At 36.1% G+C, this 22455-nt stretch overlaps 1 protein-coding gene across 5 annotated transcripts in view; it reads right to left on the bottom strand.

The window, feature by feature from the left end:
- Nucleotides 1–8304: 8304 nt before the first annotated feature.
- Nucleotides 8305–22455, bottom strand: part of RAB28 (RAB28, member RAS oncogene family) — a 62578-nt gene continuing 48427 nt past the window's right edge. For 2 of the 5 annotated variants that reach the window (XM_080589965.1, XM_080589961.1), the window contains 3 exons: nucleotides 19469–19572; nucleotides 16528–16605; nucleotides 12492–15809 (listed from right to left, as the gene is read on the bottom strand). In XM_080589965.1, the coding sequence (XP_080446091.1) occupies nucleotides 15612–15809; nucleotides 16528–16605; nucleotides 19469–19572 (380 nt within the window). In that variant the 3' untranslated portion in view covers nucleotides 12492–15611. The other 3 variants (XM_080589963.1, XM_080589962.1, XM_080589964.1) reach the window with 3 other exon arrangements.

Below are 22455 nucleotides of genomic sequence, written 5' to 3'. Positions count from 1 at the left end.
TCCCCAGGCTTTGCCAAAATACCTCAGCGATCACTTGCATAACAGAAATAGACTTTTTTAATGTTGTATGGCTTGTGTGATGCAAAGAGTCAGCTAACTCCACAGGGATACTTTATACACTTGAACCTATTTTCCACTTGAAATACATCTGGCCCAGTTCTCCACTGTGCGTGTGATTATAGCAGAGACACCATCAGACTGCGTAGTTGCACAATGAAAGCATTAGCAATAAAACCTAGATAAGATTGCTTGACGCCTCCCATGTCTCAGCAAGATACCAGTCAAAACCACAGCTCCACAGCCACAGTATGTAAGCAAAGGGCATCCCCCATTGTGTCCATGGCAGTCCTGCTGGGTGAAGGGTTATAGTCACCCTGCAAAAAGTCCTGAGATCCAGACAGCTTGAGTGCTGTACAAAGGCACACGGGAAGCACTTGTACTTCCTCCTTGTACACCAGAGATGCTGTCTTGCCAATTTCTGCTGAAAATGCCTGCCTGCAAAGCCCAGCTCCAAACACACAAAATCTGCCTGCAAAAATATCTAATAAAAAATGGAGGCTTATGTGCACTTACAATAGTAGTAATTTGATTAGTCACTTTGAAGTATCAAAAACTGGGTACAAAACCAGTTAAAGGACTTTATTCTATAATTAAATGCAGAGCCAACAGCACAGTTCTTGTGCTGATCCTGTCTAGCATTTTTCTGCCTTTCCACATGGTCAGCTCCACAAATCTGTGTAGGACTTGCATGAAACAGAAGGCTCTGCATGGACCTTGACCACAACCCTCTTTCACATGCATGATTTACGCCAGTATGGAAATGAACAGATGTGCACAAAAACACCTTCATTTTGAAATTGTTGCATTTTCCTCAGTTCTATCATTCACTCGGAGTTCTTCCCTTATTTCTATTTTAATGAAACTCTATTAACAGGGCTAAGTTGTATGAATTCAAACACATTCTTATGGAGTACATGTATATAGCAACAAAAGGAGATGACATCACGTATGATATAACAGCACAGGTATCATGTAAGTACCTATGTAATAGCTGCAAGGAACTGGATTTACTCTGCATGTGAAATGGGAACATTCACCTGGAATTTCCAGACCTACAGAAGCAGGCAAAATCAGTACAGTTAACATCTTTATACTGCTATGATTTTCTCACCCAAAGAGAAGAAGACTATGCCTACACCCAGGATGATGCAGAAAAATCCAGCCTGATGTCGTAATTAGAAAACTACAGTAAACTTCTACTCCCCTTAAAAAATATCAGCTTGTCCCTTCTCCAAAAGACAGTGGAAGACATTCAGCTGCCGGTTGCTGTGTACAAGTCAAACTAATCACATACAGTTCTGCAACTGCACAACTTGGCTGAGCTTTCCCCAAGCATGACACCACCGCCTGTCATCTCAGTCTCTGCTGCTGGGGACCCGGCTGGCTACCAGGTCCTCTCAACTGAGGAGATCAGGCTGTTAACTGCATGGCGACAGACTCACATTCTGACTTTCAAATGTTGCCCAATTAGTCAGAAAGAAAAATTAGTCAAGACAAGAGATTTTAAAAGGAGGAAGCTTAGCAGAACCATAGAGGGGAAAAAAGATAGGGAGCTCTCTCTTAAGACTCTTGATTGCACTCAAGCTTACTTGCCATAAATGCAAATTGTACTTTTAATTTGAGAATGTGTAATCTGCCAAGAATAGGCAAATTTGCATCCCTGAATTTCTGGGTGATAAAACCAGGAAAGATGTTAAACTGAAGGACATCTATTTCCTTTCTTACATCAGTGTGTGATTCCTGAGGGATATGATTAGTTTTCTTGTAGTTTATGCTAGGTTGTGAGCTCACTCTCTGTTATAAATGGGTTGTCTGTATAATTGTTACCAATTACATGCAAATTGCTGCTAAACGGCACAGACAGCCCATTTGTGCCAAATGTTGGTTTACACTTTGCTCTCTTTCCAAGACAGTGGGGAGATAAAAAAGCAATTGGATTGATGAGTGGGATGTCAAAATTTCTCTCCAGTTTCCATTATGCAGTTAAACATTGCCTCACCATTCTTTGACAAACACTGGAATATATCCAGAAATCACACTTCATTTTTTTTCCAAAATGGTGATCAAATACCTCTCCAAATCTGAGCAACAAGTACCAGTTCTTGTTTATCCTCCATGTCAGATCTGCAATTCAGACGCTACAAATATGTTTTGCTGCACTATAGGTCCGGCATTCAGATTTCAGTGTGACTTGCCTACACCAAGCCTCTCCAGATTCTTTTCTCTGGTTCTGGTTCATTATGGATCTGAAGAACAGCTGTTCCAAAAATGGCAACTCACCCAATGACAAGTAAATGCTCTGATCACAGAAGAACCACATTTCAGTATCTCACTTTTTTTTCCTCTCTCCACATTCTCTGTCATTCTTGCTAGGAAAAGGCATCAGAAAGGTAAATGAATATCTGAAAAACACCTTTTTCTTTTTTTTTTTTTCTTTTGAACTTGGGAGTGGTTTTAGGTTATACCCTTCACAATGGATAGTAAATTTCAGAAACAACACTGAAATTCCTGAATGAACTTTAGCCTCAAAGGCATTTACTTCAATGGAGCCAGAATTTCTGTGTCAGCAAAGTATGCCAGAATGTATTTAACTTCAAGTGTGTACTTAAATCTTGTAGACTTCAAGGGAACTTAAATATGCGCTTAATTTTGAGCATATGCTTAAGTGCTTTTGGTGAATAGTATTGAACCACAGCATTTAGGTCTCTGTAAAGGAGAGAATGCTTTCCAAAGCAACATTTACTTCTCAGGGCACGGTGTGTGTCTTTTAAATCCTCCTTTGATGTTTCTTGGTCTACTTTGTTTTTAAAAGCTCACCAGAAATCAAAAAGGATTAGTAGGTCATGATCTTGCAAGCTACCTGGTATGGATCAGCCCAGGAAAGGACAGAAATGGAGTTTAGCTGGCAAAGAAAAAATGTTTGCCTGGAGCACTTTACAGGATCCATTTTTTCTGAGGCAGAAACTAGCTAAAATCAGTTTGGTATCTTATTTGGCATTTATAATCATTCTAGGACATATTTTAAAATAAGAAAAGTAGAAAGCAGAATACGGGAAATTCAGCAGGTCATAACTAGTACAGCTGGCTATTAAGAAGTATCAAACACTTTCACCTATGCCAGTGACACCTCATACAACATAAGCAGTTTGGTCCACTCATCCTTAAAAAAAAATCCTGAACAAATGTATACTTACCACATTTTTTTTTTTAACAGGGACTCAAATCCATATCTTTATAAAAATGCTGATTGCCAATATGATTTTAGTGAGTAGATGTAGAGAAAGTCCTGAAAGTGAAATTAAAAAAAGATCTGGATTCCTAGCTATTTCCCCTAGAATTCAGTGCTCTAAATGTGGTATCTGAGCAAACACAAGCTCTTGACCTCAAATCTATATTCTTCTCAGAGGTTTGTCCACCAGAATAAGGAACTCAGTGTAGCGGTTAAATACAAAACAAACCTGAAATTGGTACCTTCTTAGGTTTGGTTCTGACCAACCTTTGAAACAAGATTGCTTTCAGTCAATTGGTTATTTCAGCACTTGACATCACCCCCACATAAAACAAGGCAAATGGCCAATTAGCTAACTGGAAATTTTCCAGTTCAAAAGCCCCGTCGGTGCCAAAATGAACGAAGATGAAGTGGAGTAGAAAAAAGTTTAAATTGGCTGAACAGTCAGCTCTCTATGGGAAGCTGAAAATAGAAATCACAGTTCGTGGAACTCAGGAGCTTCACTATCTTCTATTTGGGGAAGATCAAACTTCGGCATTTGCAAGTTAAACAGGGATCCCCAAGGCTTCTTGAGAGTACATTATAAAAAGAGGTTTTATATAGAACCTGTGTATTTTGTAAATAAAGCTGTAGCACATTAAATTCTAATCACATTCTATTCATAGTGTCTGAAATCAGAGTATAAATTTGCTTCCTACAGATAATTATCTGGACTGGTGTTTTAATCTCATATGTATGCCATTACCCCTACACAAACATGGATATGTTTTGGCTGCTTCTTTTCAGCAGCATTCAGCTATTTTGACATTTTAAGTGGTTATGAGTCGTTTTTAAATAAAGACAGCCTAAAGAAATCGGATGATATGTTAAGCAGTAGTACTTGAACTGAGAAGAAGAAGAATGCAAGTCCAACATTGTAGAAGAAAATCTTTGCTTGGGAAATAACGCTAAAATTCCAGAAGAAAGAAGACAGTAGTTAATCATGTCAGTTTTGCAAATACAATTTCTGTAAAAGTCATTGCTGCTTTAAGTACATCTGTAGCACAACCATCATACAAACTCTTCAACTACCATCAGGAATGAATGCAAGTATTCTGAATGAGAAAAATCCTCTCATAAAAAAAATCCCACTTGTAGAATTGTTAATTATGTTAAGGAACAGCAATTTAGTCTTTGGTCAAAGATAAAAGATAAACAGAACAGCACAGTTCCAGTCACATATACCAAGATGCATTTCAAAAGAGTTAAAGACACTAAGTTACAAGGGGTTTTGTTTTGTCACCAGTAAACTACAGTTGTTGTGCCAGCTCAGAGACATGATCCAACCACAGCAAAGGTACATACTGACCAAGCTTCAGTGCCACCTGCTGCTCTTGTCCAGTGACCTAAATCTTGGTCTCAGATCAACACACAAATCACAGAATCATAGAATGGTCTGGGTTGGAAGGGACCTTATATACCACCCAGTTCCAACCCCCTGCCATGGGCAGGGACACCTCCCACCAGACCAGGTTGCCCAAAGCCCCATCCAGCCTGGCCTTGAACACCTCCAGGGATGGGGCAGCCACAGCTTCTCTGGGCAACCTGTTCCAGTGATGAAATAGGGCCCCCTCCTAAACAGTACTCCATACTACAGCTACTGTGAAAAGGTCATGATCATCTTGAAACAAAAATTACAAAGCTCCTTCATGAAAACGCAGCCATTTTCCTAACACAGGGTAGATGTAAAAAGGAAAAACACAGATTGACTTATTTAAATTACCGTATCATCAAAAAAGCAAAAGAATTGCCAACTTTAAATATCACTATGCTCTTTTTCATTATAAAATTATTACAAAACTTTGTCTACTAGGTTCATCATGAGGTGAATTTGCCAGCACTTACTATGACAATCAAATTAGCTCTGCATTTCAAAGAAACGACCTGATCCAAAAGCCCTTTACTTTCATTGAAACCCAAACAGTGCTTTATGAAACAGATTCTTAAGGTAAATAGATGCCTAATGATGCAGATAGATAGCACCAACAATTTTCAAACTCTCAGAAGAGCACACTTTGTGTAATTTTGACCTTGTGTGTTTCCTTTAAAGCTTAAAAAAAAAAAAAAAGTTATTTGGTTAAAAAGAAATTCATGTCTTTTCATAGCTTTTATGAACTGTCAGAAGAACAATATATTGAGAGAGGAGATCCAGGACTCATCAGAGGTTCTGGCACTCACTGCAGTTAGTCATAAGGGAAAATAACTTCATGAAAAAGACTACATTTGGTCCCACCAAATTTTAGAACCACAAAAGAAAAAAGTTGCCTGTGTAAAACAACATTTCAAATGCATGTTTCAGAAGCACTGGTAGTTGAACATACCCTCAGCCAGAACATAGCCGCTGGTATCCAGGACAGCACGTGCGACTGACTGCAGTGGCGAGCTGAACTCAAACACAATTTTTAGCTGCAGAGCTGTTACTTCAGTGATTACTTACAACAGCTCTGAGCAGGCAGATCACTTCATCAGTGTGCATCTGTGTAAGATCAGGGCCTAAACAAGTTTCTTCCCTTCATCTGGCCTCAGCTTCAGGAAAGAACATGCTTGCCCCCCCGCCCCCCAATGTCAATGGACATTAAGCATATGTCGCCTCACTTCAGGAGAGTGCTGCATTATTTAACCTCATTACTGTTTGTTGAATTGCTCTCAACCCATTCTCACCTTGCAAGAAACTTTTAAGTTCATTGATGTGGTACACGCTTAAATTCAGCTGCGTGTGCACCCCGGGGATCTGCAACATCACCTGCAGAAGGAGACGATACGAGGTGCTGGCTCGCCTGCTTCCCCACTACACACCTCTCCAGCTCAGCTGGTTCCTCCCTATCATTCAGCCTCCAGATAGCCCTTGCTTTGTCTGCAGAACAGGCTACTCCCTCTCTCCACGTTGCTTAATCCTCCAGAATTATCTCTGACCTCTCTGCTCAGCTTGGTGGAGCATAGGCCATACAGATGGCAAAGGCACCCGTGAATCTCCAGCAACAGCTGCTGCGACACTTCAAAGGCAGCTACCACCGCCAAGGATTTAGGCTGCAGCTGGAATCCGAAGGCTCAGGGTGGGGTCCCCAGGGCTGAGCAAAAAAGAGCAAAGCTCATTTGTAAGGATTAAAATGTGGACAGGTAATGGATCTAAATGGGGTGGCTAAGGTAGGGAAAGGCAGGGAGAGTGGAAGTGAGTATACAACACAGAAATTTTGAGGAGGTTAAGAGGGGCAGCACGAGGAGGGGCTGGGGGCATAGAAGACAAGAGATTCATGGTTAGCGTAAATAATACACATGCATGTTAGGGAGGAAGAATGAGAATGGCTTGCAAATGTAAACAAAATACATTCAGAGGAGGTAGGACTGAAACATAAAAAATGGTGAAGAGATCAATGGGAAAAAAACACAAAAGGAAGTAAAAGTCAAAGACTGCTACAAAAACACACGTTGAGAATAAAAGATCACAAAGGGACAGAAATAAAATCCATCTGTAAAATAGCCTAGACTAGGAAATGTCATAGCTTTCACAGTGCAGGGTTACCCTAAACGTAAAAGCAGAAGTTTTTGATTATTCAGGTAATAAGGGGCTTTGCTTAACCAGTTATGAAAAAATATTCTCTTGTGAAAAAGGAAAAAGGGAGATAAAAACGTTTTAAGAGAAACAAACTTTTTTTTTTTTAATTTAATCAAACTTGCTGAGGGCTTGTCATGTTGACTTTCTGCACCTCAGAGTTGGATGCCTCAGTTTACATTGCTAAAAAGCCTCAGCAGACCTGTATGACTATGAATCCTCCCATCATCTGAACCTGCATGCCAAAAGCATACAGGGAGCAAACAACTTTCATAGCATTTGCTTGTCTTGGTCCTGCACACAGAACCTCCTTAACATCAACACCAACAGAGTGAACAGAGTGTAAGACAACTGCCAGTTAAGTACCTGAACATCTTTGACAGGCTTTCAATACAAACTGATAGGCATCTTATTTCTACCATTTTTAACATAGCTTTGTTAAAAGTCCTTGATTTTAGCTTACTATAAAATGTGGAGAAAAGTTCTTGAAATGCCAAAAATACTCACATTTTAAGACCATATTACACATTACTTGGGAAGCAGGACTATGAAGTTGACTCACGTGCCAGAGAAAGATCCAGGGAGATCTCAGAGAGGTTCTCATGAATATCTGAGCATATGGGCAGTCTTCAGGACACAAACACAAAAAAAATCCGAGGGTTCAAAAAAAACTTACCACATGCTTTGGAGAACATAAACTTGTAAACTCATTGGCTACTTCAGAATAAACGTTTGAGGCAGATGTTCTCATCTGGTGGCAAGTGGAAAATAGTTCACCTTTCAGTTTCATTTAACTGTAAGGTAAATGCTATACAGTGGGACATGAGCTCCATGGGACAGAAGCAACAACACAGACCGTAATCCGGAAATGAATAATCTATTGAAAATTCACACCTACCTCTAGTGTACAATTTCCCAGTAACACAGATTGTTTCAGAAAACTTCCCGCATTTGAATGCTAAAATATCACAACACAAAGTCATTATCATGAAGTTATAGAGCTATGCATCAAGCTGTATCCTGAACAGTTTAAAAATGGATTTAGCTTTTCAATTAACTTTGAGTATACCAAAATGATAACAAATAGCGTATTCTTGCCATTTGTAATTTTTTTAACATATTTGTTCCAACTATTAGTCCCTTTCTTGAACAGCTCAACAAGAATATTTTCTTGAAGGACCTTTTCATTTTTTCCACTTGCAATATACAAGTTTCCTTTGCTCAACCTCATTAATTTTCTAAATCTCATAATGTGTTGTCATACTTTGTAAGAAAACACATTCTAGAGTTAAAGCAGGAAAAGCTTTCTAGCTTGGAATTAGGTTGGCTTGATTTTTTTTTTCTCACCTTACCTTTATATTTAGATGTGGCAGGAGAGAACTGCATGTCTAAAAGAGACTGATAGAAAAAGAACAGAGTAGAAATGTGATGATCACGGACGAGCCAGCTTTTATTTGTTTTTTACTCTGAACTAGAAAGAAAAGAGTACCAGTCCAAAAGTAAGTCATTCAGTTAGTTATTAAAAATGACTGATCCTAATTGATCTATCAACAGTTTCTAATGCATGCTGAATATATCACTCAACATTTACAGCCCAAACTGCCTACTGAGGTTCATCCATATTCATGAAGACATATGAGCCTATCTGCTGCTGCAAGAAGTAATGCTGATGTGGTAATAAAAATACACAAAACATTAGCATTTTCCAGAGCATCCATGAAGACAACTTGAGACTTCAGAAAAGTAACTATTTTTATATTACAGCTTTATTTCAAGCACTGCTTCTTCCTGGATACAATTTATACATTTCGCACTATGTAGATATATTTATGGAGTATTTTCCAAATAATCCTGATAAAATATATTAGTGTCTAAAATTATTCCAGCAATAGCTTTCCCAAGTAACAGTTTGCTGAATGTTAGTTTAGATCACAGAAGCAAAAAAAAAAAAAAAAAAAAAAAAAAAAAACACTTTGGCAAAATACCCTTCCGTAGCGATGCTTTTAAAACTATTTCAAATGCAGGACTTCTTCATCCATTTGTATTCCAGTATGAGTCAAATAGGTAGGAGAAAACCTATAAACACAGTTATACTGTTTTATTGAAATATAATTTAAAAGAATATAGATCTCAATTTTTCAAAGTGTGTGGTCTAACATTTCATTTCAGTCGGTCAAAAAAATGCCTGCTGCTTCTCAATGTACAATGGTACAACATGTTTTTGAACTGCACTGTAGCGATGGTCACTGTTAAAAGTTCCTGGCAATCCCAGAGCCTGTGTCAAGGTAGGAGGACAGTCAAAGGTATCAAACAAAAGGAAAATAATATGGTCATTGAACTGCACACATTGAGCTTCTAGGAGGATTAACGGTTCTTGTCACAGGCTCCTGACTGTAGTTGACAATATCTGCCTTCACCACCCTCTGTCATAAAAGAAAACACAGCAACAATCAGAAACAAAATACAATATTGATGCTGGCAAAGCATTCAAGAGATATTTTACTACGAAACATAAGAGAAAAAAAAGCAATTAGGCAAAACAGTCACAGTTCAGTTCTCTTCAGTACCTTATAGAAAGTCTTATCAGGTACCAGGTCTCAGTCTAAATACCAGTCTATTCATACTAAGCAGAAGGAAGGTTGGTTTTCATAACAATTTTACAGGACTAATACAAAACAGAACTCCTTTGCAAAAGCAATGAATACAGTTATTCTTCCATGAGAATTGTTTTGTATGTAAATAATAGAAGTTTACAAAGACTATAGTATGCATTCTTTAAGAATAACTCCCTTAATGATAACTGGAAATTGTAGGCAAGTTTGTCTTTCACTCTTTGCTATAAGCACTTTCAGAGGAAATACTAACAGAATGCAATGCAAATTTCACATACAACCATACTTCAAAAAAAAAGCTTCAACAGGCATGTAGACTAAAGATTAACATAAAAAGAACTTCTGCATACTATAAATATTTATTTTCGATTATAAATCCAACAGATGTTACCCATTCTATTTACAAAGCATTTGACAGGACTGTTGGTCTCTCCTGCTTGAGGAGAGAGAAACGAGATTCCAATTTTGTGTCCATTTCCATTTGAGGCAGCAGTGTAACATTTTGAACATACAGCACTGAAAGCCCTTCCTAATACTATTGTGAATTATTACAGATTTTCTATGAACTAACCAGTTATTAGAAATACCACATAATTGCATAGTTTCAAATTAATACACTATTATTATTACTGCTTACAGATATATGTTTTTCTAATAGAACTTACTGTAAATCTTACTTCATGTAAAAGCAAAGCAGCTTGAAAAAAACAAGTTTTACATCAATACCTGAACTACTGCATTGAGCAGACTTTGCTCTGGCAGTTGGAAGTGTTGTGATGTTGGTTATCTTCTTCAGGATATTTCACTAGTTCTGCCCTGACAACATGCTGTTGTTAATCATGTATCAACACAATGGATAGAGGTGAAGGAGAAGAAGGCAAAAAGAAAAGAGAAGGAAAAAAATGGAAAGACTGATCAGTAGCTGAAGAGAAAGAATGAATGACATAAAATGACAATGCAGAAGCAAAAACAAAATGCATTTATTTTCAGGTCAAATGCTGAACAAGAGCAACGTGTTTAGCTGAAGGCATCACTAACAGCATCTGAGCTGGTTCTCAAGCTTCTTCAAGGACATGCAACTTTCAAAGCACCAAAGTGAAATATTCATACATGCAATCAACAAAAGGTGTTAAAGGAGGGGAAGGGACAGAATAAAAGGCAAAGCAATACAGTGGAAGGAAAGATGACAATGGCCTCTTCTTTTAAGCATAAGGTACATAAATTTTTTACAGTAGTCAGCTTCCTATCAGCAACTGTAACAAGTCTACTAGAGGTATGCATGAATTTTTCCATTACATAGCTATTACATTATAACCAAATATTAATCAAAAAACAGTGACAAATTAAAAACCTCACATCAAAGTGCTGGAAGCTTTGATTTTTACTTCATTCAAAAACATAAAAAAGTCATTTTTCCCCTTAAAGGCAAACAAAACTGTTAAGAGCTTTTTATTAACACAGTGTTTATACAAAGGGGAGAAAAGCTCATACTATAACTTGAGCAAAAAACCTACAGAGGTGGTCTGCTATGAAAGATATGCTAAACCAATTTAATGCTTTTTTCTTAAAATACTTTGATTTTTACATAAAATGTTTTCAAGGTTAGGATAAATGAAATTATGTTATTATTTTGAAGGAAACAATACATAAAATGGATTATATGAACATATAAGCAGTACATGTTAAAGATTACCACTGTACATAAAACCTGTATGTCAAACAAGTAATAGTAATTAGATAGCCTGGTAAAGGATCTGGATTTATTAGCTGCTGATGTACTCTTCTTGAGTTTAATTGATCACATTGGTATTATCTTATCTAGTAGACAACGCTCATGATTTACTAGACTCCTGGCCTGATGTTATCAAGGGAAAGGTTGCCAAATCCCATGTAAGGCAGTAGTAGGAGTTTTAGCGTTAAACAGTGTTATCTGACCTCACAGGACCTAGTTTCTTCATACCAATCTTTTGACTGGAGCTGAGAAAAAAATCTTGCAATCAGTAGGCAATTAATTGTTCCTCAAAACATTGGTCTAAATCCCATCGTGTAAACAGAGCTAGGTTAGTGACCCCTGTTTAGGCACATTGTAGCAAGAAGCTGACTAACATAAATGACGTGGATTTTCTCAAGGAATTTCACCTAAATAAGTGTTTAAAAAAAAAAAAAAACAACACTGAAGCATTTATTTTATTAACTCCACAGTAATTAAAAACCTCTTTGTATCCATATCTATAGAAACCATATCATTGCCAAGGTTCAAACCACTGTCAGTAATGAGAAAGAAACTTACTTGGTGCAGGTGCTCTGAATTCCCAATCTGACTTATCTGCCAAACGTTTTATTGTACAAAGCTGGCACACGCACACCCTCATTTGCTGAACTGGCATGTAGTTAAAGAGAAAACTACACATCACTTACAAAAATGCTACCTCTTGCCAATGCCAAGGAACAAAGCTGTACCCCATACAGTCTTTATACTATGGTTGAAAGTAAAAAATATAGAAAGAAAAACATTTGATTAGTAAAGGAGCTATTTCCTCAAATTTCATCAGACCCTTGTGATTTAAAAGAGAGGAATTTGAGGACTGAAAATAAGTCAGAATCTGCAATTTTCTTACTTTGGAACTGTTCCATTTCAAAAACACGTTCCAGTCACACACAAACAGTAGTCTATTCCTTTGTTTCACCACAGTTTTGACCAAATAAAGGTTTGATTAACAGTCATCTCAGCATGTGAACAGACAAGATTTAGTAGCTCTAGCTGAGATAGCTTAAAAACTTACCACCCCCAAATGTCTGTTCTAGTCCTCTGCTGGAGATCACTGCTGCCAAAGGAGAGCTGGTGGAATGTAACGTGTACTTGCACCTCATCCGCTTCAGCACAAAGTCTGGCAACTTCACTTAAAAATAACTTTCATCAGCAGTTTAAGCTAAGCTGCTGAACTTCACCCTGATGTGGCCAAGGCACATGATCGCCTTCCATTTTGTGATTCTGCTGTGGGAGCGATAAATTCCAGCAAAAGGGCAGTAACAAATAGCTTTGGTCACATTTACATGTTAAACTGCTGCAGCCATTTTCTATAACAATGCATAGTAAATAGTTCAATTGCTAGGGTTTGTTCTTGCACTTAATTAACGGTTTAGCAGTTAATTTGAAGAGGACCAAGAACCCCATCCACTTTCCACAAGAATTTCTGCAGTTCTGCGAGTTATCAAAGCTCAGAAGACATGAGTCAACCCCCCCAGATTCACACCAGTTTCAATAACGTGTTTAGGATGCCTATTATTTCTAACCAAGTGACTCACTTCTAGGGTCCTCTTATTGACTGCGACAATTAGATTTGGTTTCTAAACAAAGGAAACAGCATCTTCAGCCATAGAATCACAAGTGCTAGAAATAATTTTTAAAGAATACTCTCAATATTAGACAATCAGTAATAATGAATAAATACATAACAGATTGTAACTAGCATATAGCATTCCACTGTTCGTGTTTTACTCAAATTCAGTGTTTCATTTTATACTTTGTCACCTCCTAGGCTGAATTTCTCTGACAAACATACTCAAGCAGACACCTTCTTATTTTTCAAAATGAAGAAACCTCACATTACACAAAATACTGAAAATTCAAAGATATAATCCAGGTAGTAAACAGTGCACTTTTGTAAAACTAAAATGTGTTCTACTCTTTGATCAAAGATGAAATCCAATTCATTACTCATGTATTTACTGAGATAACGATAAGTCACACTTATTTTTGTGTTTTGTTTTGTTCCTTTATAGCATCTACCCATCTATCTACTTTTATAGTACAATAGGTAGAATATTAAACTCCCAGAAATTTTTAGGAGCATGACCATATAGCCATTCTACAATTTAAGGAAGCCTAACGCCCGCTTGAGAGAAATTTAAAAACAAACATCCCCCCTTACACACGCACACTATAGAATCTGTACCTATCATACAGAAACATTTGTAGTAAACCAGTACCCAAGTAATGGTAATATCATTTAACATCACCTCCTCCCAGCCAAAAGACCAGCTCCATGCTTTTGGACAACAGCATCTACACATTACTTCAGTTAGGCTTTTCCACTGCAGACTAATAAATTTCTCTCAAGAAACATCCTTCTATTTCTCTCTCTGAAGCTGTGAAGGTTAACGTTTTCCTTCCCCAATTTTAAGCAGACTTTTCCTTTCCTTTCTTAGGAAGTGACCAGAGTATTTGGTTCCATACAACAATGAACCTTAAGATAAAGCTAACAGATGAACTCTCAAATACAATTATCATTGGTTTCTCATTGACTTAATTATGGACAATTCCTACTGCCCACTCAAAATAGCACTCTCAAGCAAACATTATACCGTTGACAACAAATTATTGCTTATTTAGAATATATTGATACTATGGTTGATTAGAAGAAGCTTTCAAAGCCAGACTGTTTCTTTACACCCTTCAGCTACATGCAGCATATCACCATACAGTGACTTCTGCTGTACCTGAATGATGAGACAATAAAGTTTCTTTTCTATCCACTTCCATTTACAGGCTTTGTTTCTTTTTCTGTTGGTGGTTTTGCTGTTTATGTTCGGATTTATTTACTTTTTAATTCTGACAGCTTGGATTCACATTAACAGTAACGTGTGGGCCACAGTGAGTATTTATATTATGAACATTATTTAGAGGCTATTGCTACTGTAAATTGCTTAATATCAACTTTGTCCTACCCTCATATTGCATATTCCATTGATCTGGTCAACATAATTAAAAATTGTGATTATTATACTAAGGTAGGAAGAAGCCAGTATCAGTTACCTTAAAAAGAACCTATAAACAGACACTTTCTCTAGAAAGCTACAATATTCTGTATAACCTCGTACCTCACCTTCTCTTTATAATTGAAGGCATTTTCATACCTATCTACAAGTTTACACCTGAGTTATGAGGACACAACAGCAGTCAGCACAAGAGATCTGAGTCTACTCTTCCAATGCAAGCTAAACAGCCAAAGAAAAATTAAAGAACTATTTATGTGATACATTATTTATGTAGTAACCATTATAGGGTTCAGAACAATAGAAAGATGGTGACTTAGTAGTAAAAGAATATTGAAAAGACACACTCCATATTTCTCTACTTATAAATCATACATTTTTGAAGCTTTTTTGCTTTACTTGTTAGATGTGCACTCTAAGTATATTTTGCCATTTTACTGTTTGCAATACAGTTTTCTTGACCACTTCCACAATGATTGTAAACACTGTCATGGTGAAACACTTTCAGAAATTACATATTTATTGTATATTTCAAAAAGCAGGAGACCAACCTGTATACACAAGAAGTGTTTTGTGCTGTTTTTTGTTTGTTTGTTAAGTAAACTTGACTTTTTTTTGGAGTACTTTTTTAATATTAACAGCAAGTAGCAATTCCAGGATACTATGCCAGCAGCTCAGCCACCTTTTAGTTTAATAAATAAATTTAAAATAAGTGTATTGTAATCTTAAATGTCCTTATATAGTAAAGGTTGCCTCAGTAGTATAGTCTTTGTTTCTGAGGTTTCTGAAACTGGTTTTATGTAAAACCCTTTTGGTTTAAACCTATGCACATAGAATCTTCCTGGCAGCAAAGTTATTTTTAGAGGCAGGAACTAGGAAGAGGGAGGTGGTAAGGAAAAAGGAGTTATAGTGGAAAATGTCTTGCTTGCTTGCTTATTTGAACAATTAACACATTTTTGAACACTCCCTGATATTAAATAAATGGCTTAAACTCTATTAAATGCAGCTAATCAGAGTTCAAATTAAAAAAAAAATACTGAAAACATCTTTTCCCCACTAAATTAAAAGGTTATAAAACTGCCCTCATTAGAGCTATTTTGCATGCAACAATTACATGAAATACTCTTTAAAGAAAAAAGCTGTTACAGTTCAAAGCAGGACATGCAACAGGGTTTTGACATGTGTGCACAGTAAAATCACTGCATTCACATCCCTCACTCACTACTAACCAATATAAGAGAATGAAGGGCATCCTTTTTAACGACCTTCCCACCTATTTTTGGGAAGCACTGTCCTCTCTCTCAGCCCTTCCATACAGCAGAGGAGATGGTAGAAAATCCCCAACTCACTGCAACGAACAAAACACAAAGTCCAAGGGAAGAAAACTACACAACTCCCTTAGGGGGAGATTATTTGGGACTGGTATGGTGAGAAAAATAATTTCATATGGCAGGGAGCCACAATAGCTATCCAAACGTGATTCCACAGGTATGTATGCTGTTGAGAATGGGTATACTGAAGCAGAACAGGATTCATTTCTCATCTGCAGATCAGAAATAAAATGGGAAATAGTGCTCTTACAAAAATCAACATTCTTTCCCTGAGGCAAGCAGTCACTACTGAGGAAAGTATCCTTATCCTGTATTATATAGGCACACAATGAAGACTAAAATCTGAGATTAACCAACCAAAGGATTTGACATAGTTAATTCCTGACTCTGATTGACAAATAATATTTTTTTCCTGTATTTCTACACTGAACATTGATTTAGAAGATTTCCATTCACAATTTATGCCTTCTATCATTTAAGCTTGTAGTATTCTAAAATGAAATTTAATATGTAAAGGAATTAAAAAGGAAAAGGGTTGTCATAAAAACTGTATCTGACATCAGTGTACAGTAATTCATGTATATAGAAGAGTATCTTCCATGCTACCTGTATATGCAAACATGTAGAGACATTTTAATTTCTAAGAAACTTTTATGTACTATTTTTAAACAAACAGATCTAGAACTTTTTTATTATTATTATTTTCTGAACATACATTTTCTTACTTCAGCAAGTTTATCATGATGGATAAATAAAGAATGATAATGTTTTTAAAAGGCTGTTGTAAAAGTAAATAATTGTCTCTAAAACAATGGCTGTAGTTTGCTTTATAGGACAGTTAATAATTTGCAATGTGATTTGTGTTTTGTTTTTTTTTTTTCTAAATACTAAGCAAAATATTAAGGAAAAACATGTATTTGTGGAAATCACCTGTGATTGTTCCATTTCTGCTTTGTTTAATTTGATGCCAAGGATGTCAGCAGCAATTCTCTGAAAACACAGGAAGACCTACGGGAAAAAAAAAATTAAATCGCATTTAAATGATTAAAAACAGACATCCTCAAAGTTCTTTCAAATATATCAAACCATTCTTGAACTGTAAACAATGAGATATACAAAATTATGACCTGTGCAAAGCAGATCTGAAAATAACCTCATCTGGTACTTTCAATTTTGTTTAAAAATTGGAGAAAATAATTCAACAATGGTATGAGGAATGAACAGTATGCTAGATTGTTAGGCAACACTTCTACTCTGCCTCCAGAGACCTAAGTTTAAACAAGCTTTTACACAACCCACCTCTCAAATACCACTCTCAGTGCTATAAAATATGAATAAGGGTATTCACTAATGTTTAGCACAAAAATATTTTACCGGTGTATTGTGCAACAGAGATGTAGATTTCTGAAATTAAGAACAACAGAACTGTGCATCAATATCACCAAAATCTCTGCTGCACACGTTTTAAAAACATTATGAACACGAAAGCCAAGCAATGATACATTTGTTCAAGAGCCTTACAAAACATTAAATGTGTTATACTGAACAGAAGTATTTAGGAAATAAGCAAAATGTTGTGTGGCATGAAGCAGCCTAGCAGAGTTAGACTTCAAACATGGTTTGACAGATAACATTGGGAGGCAAGGATATCTTAAATAACTCCTTTACTTCATCTCAATACAGTCCACCAATCTTACTGTTTAGGCAGCTGCATTTTAAATCACATTAAAGAACACAACAGATATTAAACAGGAACAGCTTACGATTGTACTGCTGCTGAACTCACTGCATTGTCAAGCTACTACCTACGTGGCTGTGCCATGGTGCACACAATCTAACCCACCAGCATACCTTGCTTTTCATCGTACAGACACCACCCCCAAAAGGTAAGGCCTGTGTAAGTGCTTATACTCCTTTTCAATTAAAAGTCAAATAAAAATACCATTCATGCAGTCTTTTCTTACAGCTCAGATGGAAATTGGTAGCACATACGTGGCACAACCAACAAGCCAAAGTAGCTTCCAAAAATCATTTTTCTTTCTCTGCCCTCCTTGGTCTAGTATTGGTCTATTTTACTAGCACCCACACAGCAAGGAAGGCAACCTGAAGCAGGCAGACCTTCTCCAGAGACCTACTTTAACCCGCACCAGGCTCTCAGGTGTACTAAACTAGATCACCTACCATGAGGATGTTTTGTTCACAAAAACATGAGGTGTGAGCTCAGCCCTTTAGGTAGGCAGTTTGATGGACAGTGAGATGGTTAAGCTGCAGCAAGTCTTTCATGAAGATCAATTCTCCTCTGAGGAGACATTTGGGTTTTTCTAAGTATATAAAATTATCTTCTGCAAATGAGTTTGTTGGAAAGATCTGAGGTAAACCAAACAAATCACTTCATCTACCTTAACTGATGGCCTCGTCTCAAATCACTGGCAAATCACCCTGTCTTTTCCACACAACTACCCAAATATATTAACTACGAAGATTTTGAAAAGCCAGTGTGCAGTAGTAGGTAGGTAGAGTTAATTCAAATCTATACCAAAACTCAAAATGAACTACTGTAAACTATAGCTCATAGCTTCTTTTGTTAGTAGCCATTTAAACAGAAACTTCTGGTTAATGTTTTCTAGGTATATTCAGATTTACTTTTGTTTTTAAACAGCAAGTTAAAAAGTATAATCAGTATATATAGTGGGATGCTGCTGCAATTCATGAATCAATTAAAATGACATAATAAAGATTCCTTCATAATTTATAATGTTAACTATATCAATCTTATAAAAAATGCTGGTTTTCCTACTACCAGCTCCCACCAAACTGTTGTCTCCTTGAGAAATAAATAGATTTTAACATATGCAAGCTTCACTGCGTAAAGTATTATAAAATTTTTCTTCTTCTTCAAGCATAAATAGCCATTTTCACATTTAAACAAAAAATTATGCCAAAGATTTAACACAAATTCTAAGGAGAATCGGGATTCACTGCACTTGTATCAGCAGTATAACACAATAATTAACTTATAAAATTTGGCAATCCATTGTAGAAGTAAATGATCTTTCATCAAAGATCTTAAGACAATCAGTGAGTCCACATGTGTTACAGAACTGTACTTCCGTATAATTTAACATGGTCTTACCGTTCAATAACATTAAAATAAAGCAAATTATGTTGTCATAAATAACATTACTGAGACAGATACAGATTTTTTTTTTCATGGGAATGACAATGTCATTGGGCATATGACAGAAATCAAGCAAAACAATACAACATGATTTAATCTGACTGATACAGTCAACTGAAAGAGAACCTTTTCTTCCATACACTTCCAACTAAAACAAATATGCCAGTTAGGTCAGAGTCAAATGATTGTTCAAAAATGTGCTCTGCAAAGCATTACAAATACCAGAATGTTCAAATTTCAATGGACCCACAGACAGAATGACTCCTGGCTCAGGACCCATATTAAAAACTGATCATAACAGGATCCTGTGATTTTATTGACTATTAAAAGTTTCTGTACTGATGCTCTAGAGATGGAACTTCACCTGGAACTAAGGTATATGTTTAGCTAAAGGCTGACAGCAGAGATCCAGCAGGTCTCATTTCTCATTCTGACGTATAAGCCAGAGCATTTCCATATTAAGATCTATACCTCAAACCACAAATCAGATGAGAAGCCACTGTAAAGAACATACACACTCATAAAAAGATCTATTTTCATGCAAGCAGGCTGGCAAAAAGGACCTGCAGTAGCCAGAGTTCTTCAGTGTTCGATATGTGAAGTATAATAAAAACTGCTACATCATATTTCAGAATAACAGCTTTCTAAAAAATAAAAATAAAAATCTACAAGGACTTTATTTTTCATACTTACAGAATCTCCTGTTTTGGCCGACACGAAATGGCTACTGAAATTGTTTTCTTGACAAAATCGTTGGTGCTTGTCAACTTTCACTGTGCGCATATGCTCCAAATCAACTAAAAGCAAGTGCAAAAAAAGATAAATTACTATAGTAGAGACCATTTATTTAGTTACCTGTCTTAGAAAATATATTCATTGGAAATACATCAAATGTATTTTTTCTTTGCAGATGTATGCAAAAGCACATTTCTTTTTATAATCTTATGTCAGAAAACAATAATAATAAATAAAAATGAAACCACAATTAAAATTGTGCAATCAAATGCAACAAATTCATATCTGAACTAAAGGACAAATTTATTTCTGGATTCACACAAGCAATTTGTAAAAACTTTCCTGCTAACTACATGGAAAAAAAAAAAACAAGACTGAATTAAATTGTGTGCATTCTATTTGCACGCATGATGTATGCTGGATATCCATTGTAATCTAAAGACTCTTCTAAAATAGAGTTCACAAAGTACAGCTGAATCTACATATTTTTTCTAAGTTAAAAAATGTAAATGAGTTGTAAAGAATTTTATTGCAGAAAATGGTAGAGCAAAAACATTCACTATAATAAAAAAAGACCTGAATAAAAACATTGATGTGCTTATTTACTTGTACATGAAGTTTTCAATACCACAAAGGTATGGTTCCAAAAATTAAGAATAGTAAAATGCGTATTTCAAGAGTCTCACACATTTTCATTTTTATCATTTTATAACCATTGGAAGCAGGGTAAAGCTTTCAAATGGTATTTTCTGTTGAAAAGCCCTGGTTGCTTACAACATAACATGGAACTCAAGTCTCGCACAGGTTTTATTGTGTACATTCCAGTTTCTCCAAATCTGATCCTAAGGTAACTGGAAACTATATTGAACAGTTTCTCTTTTTATTGCATTACAGTTCCTATAAGGGTGTTGACTCAATGCCGTCAAATTATAAGGCAAATATATTCAGAAGGATTTAAGGACAACCAGGCTCTTTGAGTCAATACAGGAAAAAAAAACTTAAACTGATTTCCTGAGGAAGGGACCCAACTGACTTGTAAAAACTTGTAAATTTGCAAATCTAGTAAGCCTGCATAATAGTGTCATTTGATTATCAGCTGAAAAAATGCTCTCATACTACATAAAAGGCTTTATTTTAAAATGATATTGGAGGTCTTTAATTTGTAGGCTCTGGAGATTTTCTCTTGGAGATTTTTAGTCTAACAGGGGATTCCTATACCCCATTTATACTGCTTACTTTGGTTAATGTGGAGTTTTTGCCACATATTACTGTTCCTTGCACATCAGTAAGGCCTTGTTTACAAGAACAGGCCTAAAATCACCCAGTTACCACAGGCATTAATTTGTGAAGGACTAAAATACTAAGCTATTAACACGAACGTTTGTAGTACAGTATTTCATAATACTAAATGTAGGTTATACAGTTTCACAAAAAATAGGAAGAACAAATACATTTATTAAGCTAAATCTCAAAGTCGATAAAAAAACTCATGCAGTCTGTGTAACAGCTACTTAACTTTTTTCCTTTAAAAATAACTACCAGGAGAGAGCCTCTGTTGAAACGCTTTCTGAAAACAAAACAAAAAAAAAAAAGCGCAGCATTCTGTCTAAACCATGTCATTGTTAACTATTAATTTTACTCTTTATATATTATGCTAAGTGGAGCCTGGAAAGCACAACAGTAAGATTAATCTTTTGGGAAAAATCAATCAATAAATATTTTCTTTATTTTCATTTGAAGAACCTTAACCCCACCTCCAAATTTCACATCATTGTATTTCTTCAACTATATCACAACTCCAAAAACCCACACACAATTACAATTTAAAGACACCCACTGATCATATTTACACGGTATCTGATGATACCATGGCATACTTATGTGAGTTTGTGCTTACAGACTTACAAGTTACAATCTCTTCCCCAAGAAGGAAAGAATACAGACCAGAGGAACACAGGAGCATGCAGAAATGTAAATGAATTTTCAAGAAGAAAATGCCTCTGCCATTTAGGAAATCATATCCCCAAATACTTCCTATTTTCTATTCAAGCAAATATCAAAAATAATATATTGTCAGTGGAGCATATATTTTACTATAGCAGAGAAATTAAAGCACATATGATCCCAGAATCTAACAGACTGGAAGTGAAAATCAAAGTGAAATTGCATTTCTGAATTTCGTGCAATTTTCAGTCCCTCTCCCCACTTAGGAGTATTTCAGCTCATACCTTCTGAATTATGGGCAGTCTGCTGTGAACTGTACAGTTAGTGTTATGCTAGATAACTGCCAGGTAACTGTCCATGTGCACACTCTCAGCCCACAGTAAATGCAAGGCAATTCATGTTACATTAGCCCTCAATGAAAGAGGGCACAGTTTTAGTACAAGAAAAGGGTTTCAAGCATTAATAAATATTTAACTATAAAAAGTTGCTGTTTGCAGTCAATGAAGGACGACTATGCTAACTCAAATTACCTTGCATTGCCACAGGCTAAGGGCATAATCATAGAGAGTCACTGAAGATCAGCTAAAATGAAGTGAATAATTACCCTCCAGTCCTTTTCTTTTTTCTTTTGTTTTGATTTTTTGAACATCTGACATTGGTCAGCTAAACAGGCAGAACTCCTGGTTACCAGGAGATAACTCTTGTCCAGCTTCTTTTTTTTAGACATCACAGTAAAAGACTGTAGGAGGGATCTGGATAAGAAAAACGATTTTCTGAATAGATGTTTGTAAGGAATGTAGGAAATTCATAGGAAAAAAAAGAAAAACAGCTGGCCAATATGGGCTGATATGATGAGCCAGTTAACAGCAGGAACGGGTATCTTTGGGATGAAGGATGACAACGAGGATGCACTTAAGCCATGAAAAGTTTAATGGCAAAGACAAATAACTTTTGGATAGAAAGAAGAGAATTATATACATAAATACTGTTTGATTTTACAA

The sequence above is a fragment of the Anser brachyrhynchus genome (assembly GCF_964034855.1).
Source record: "Anser brachyrhynchus genome assembly, chromosome: 4".
NCBI lineage: Eukaryota > Metazoa > Chordata > Aves > Anseriformes > Anatidae > Anser > Anser brachyrhynchus.
The sequence above is the reverse complement of the archived record's forward strand: the minus strand, read 5'-3'. Positions and strand labels throughout refer to the sequence as shown.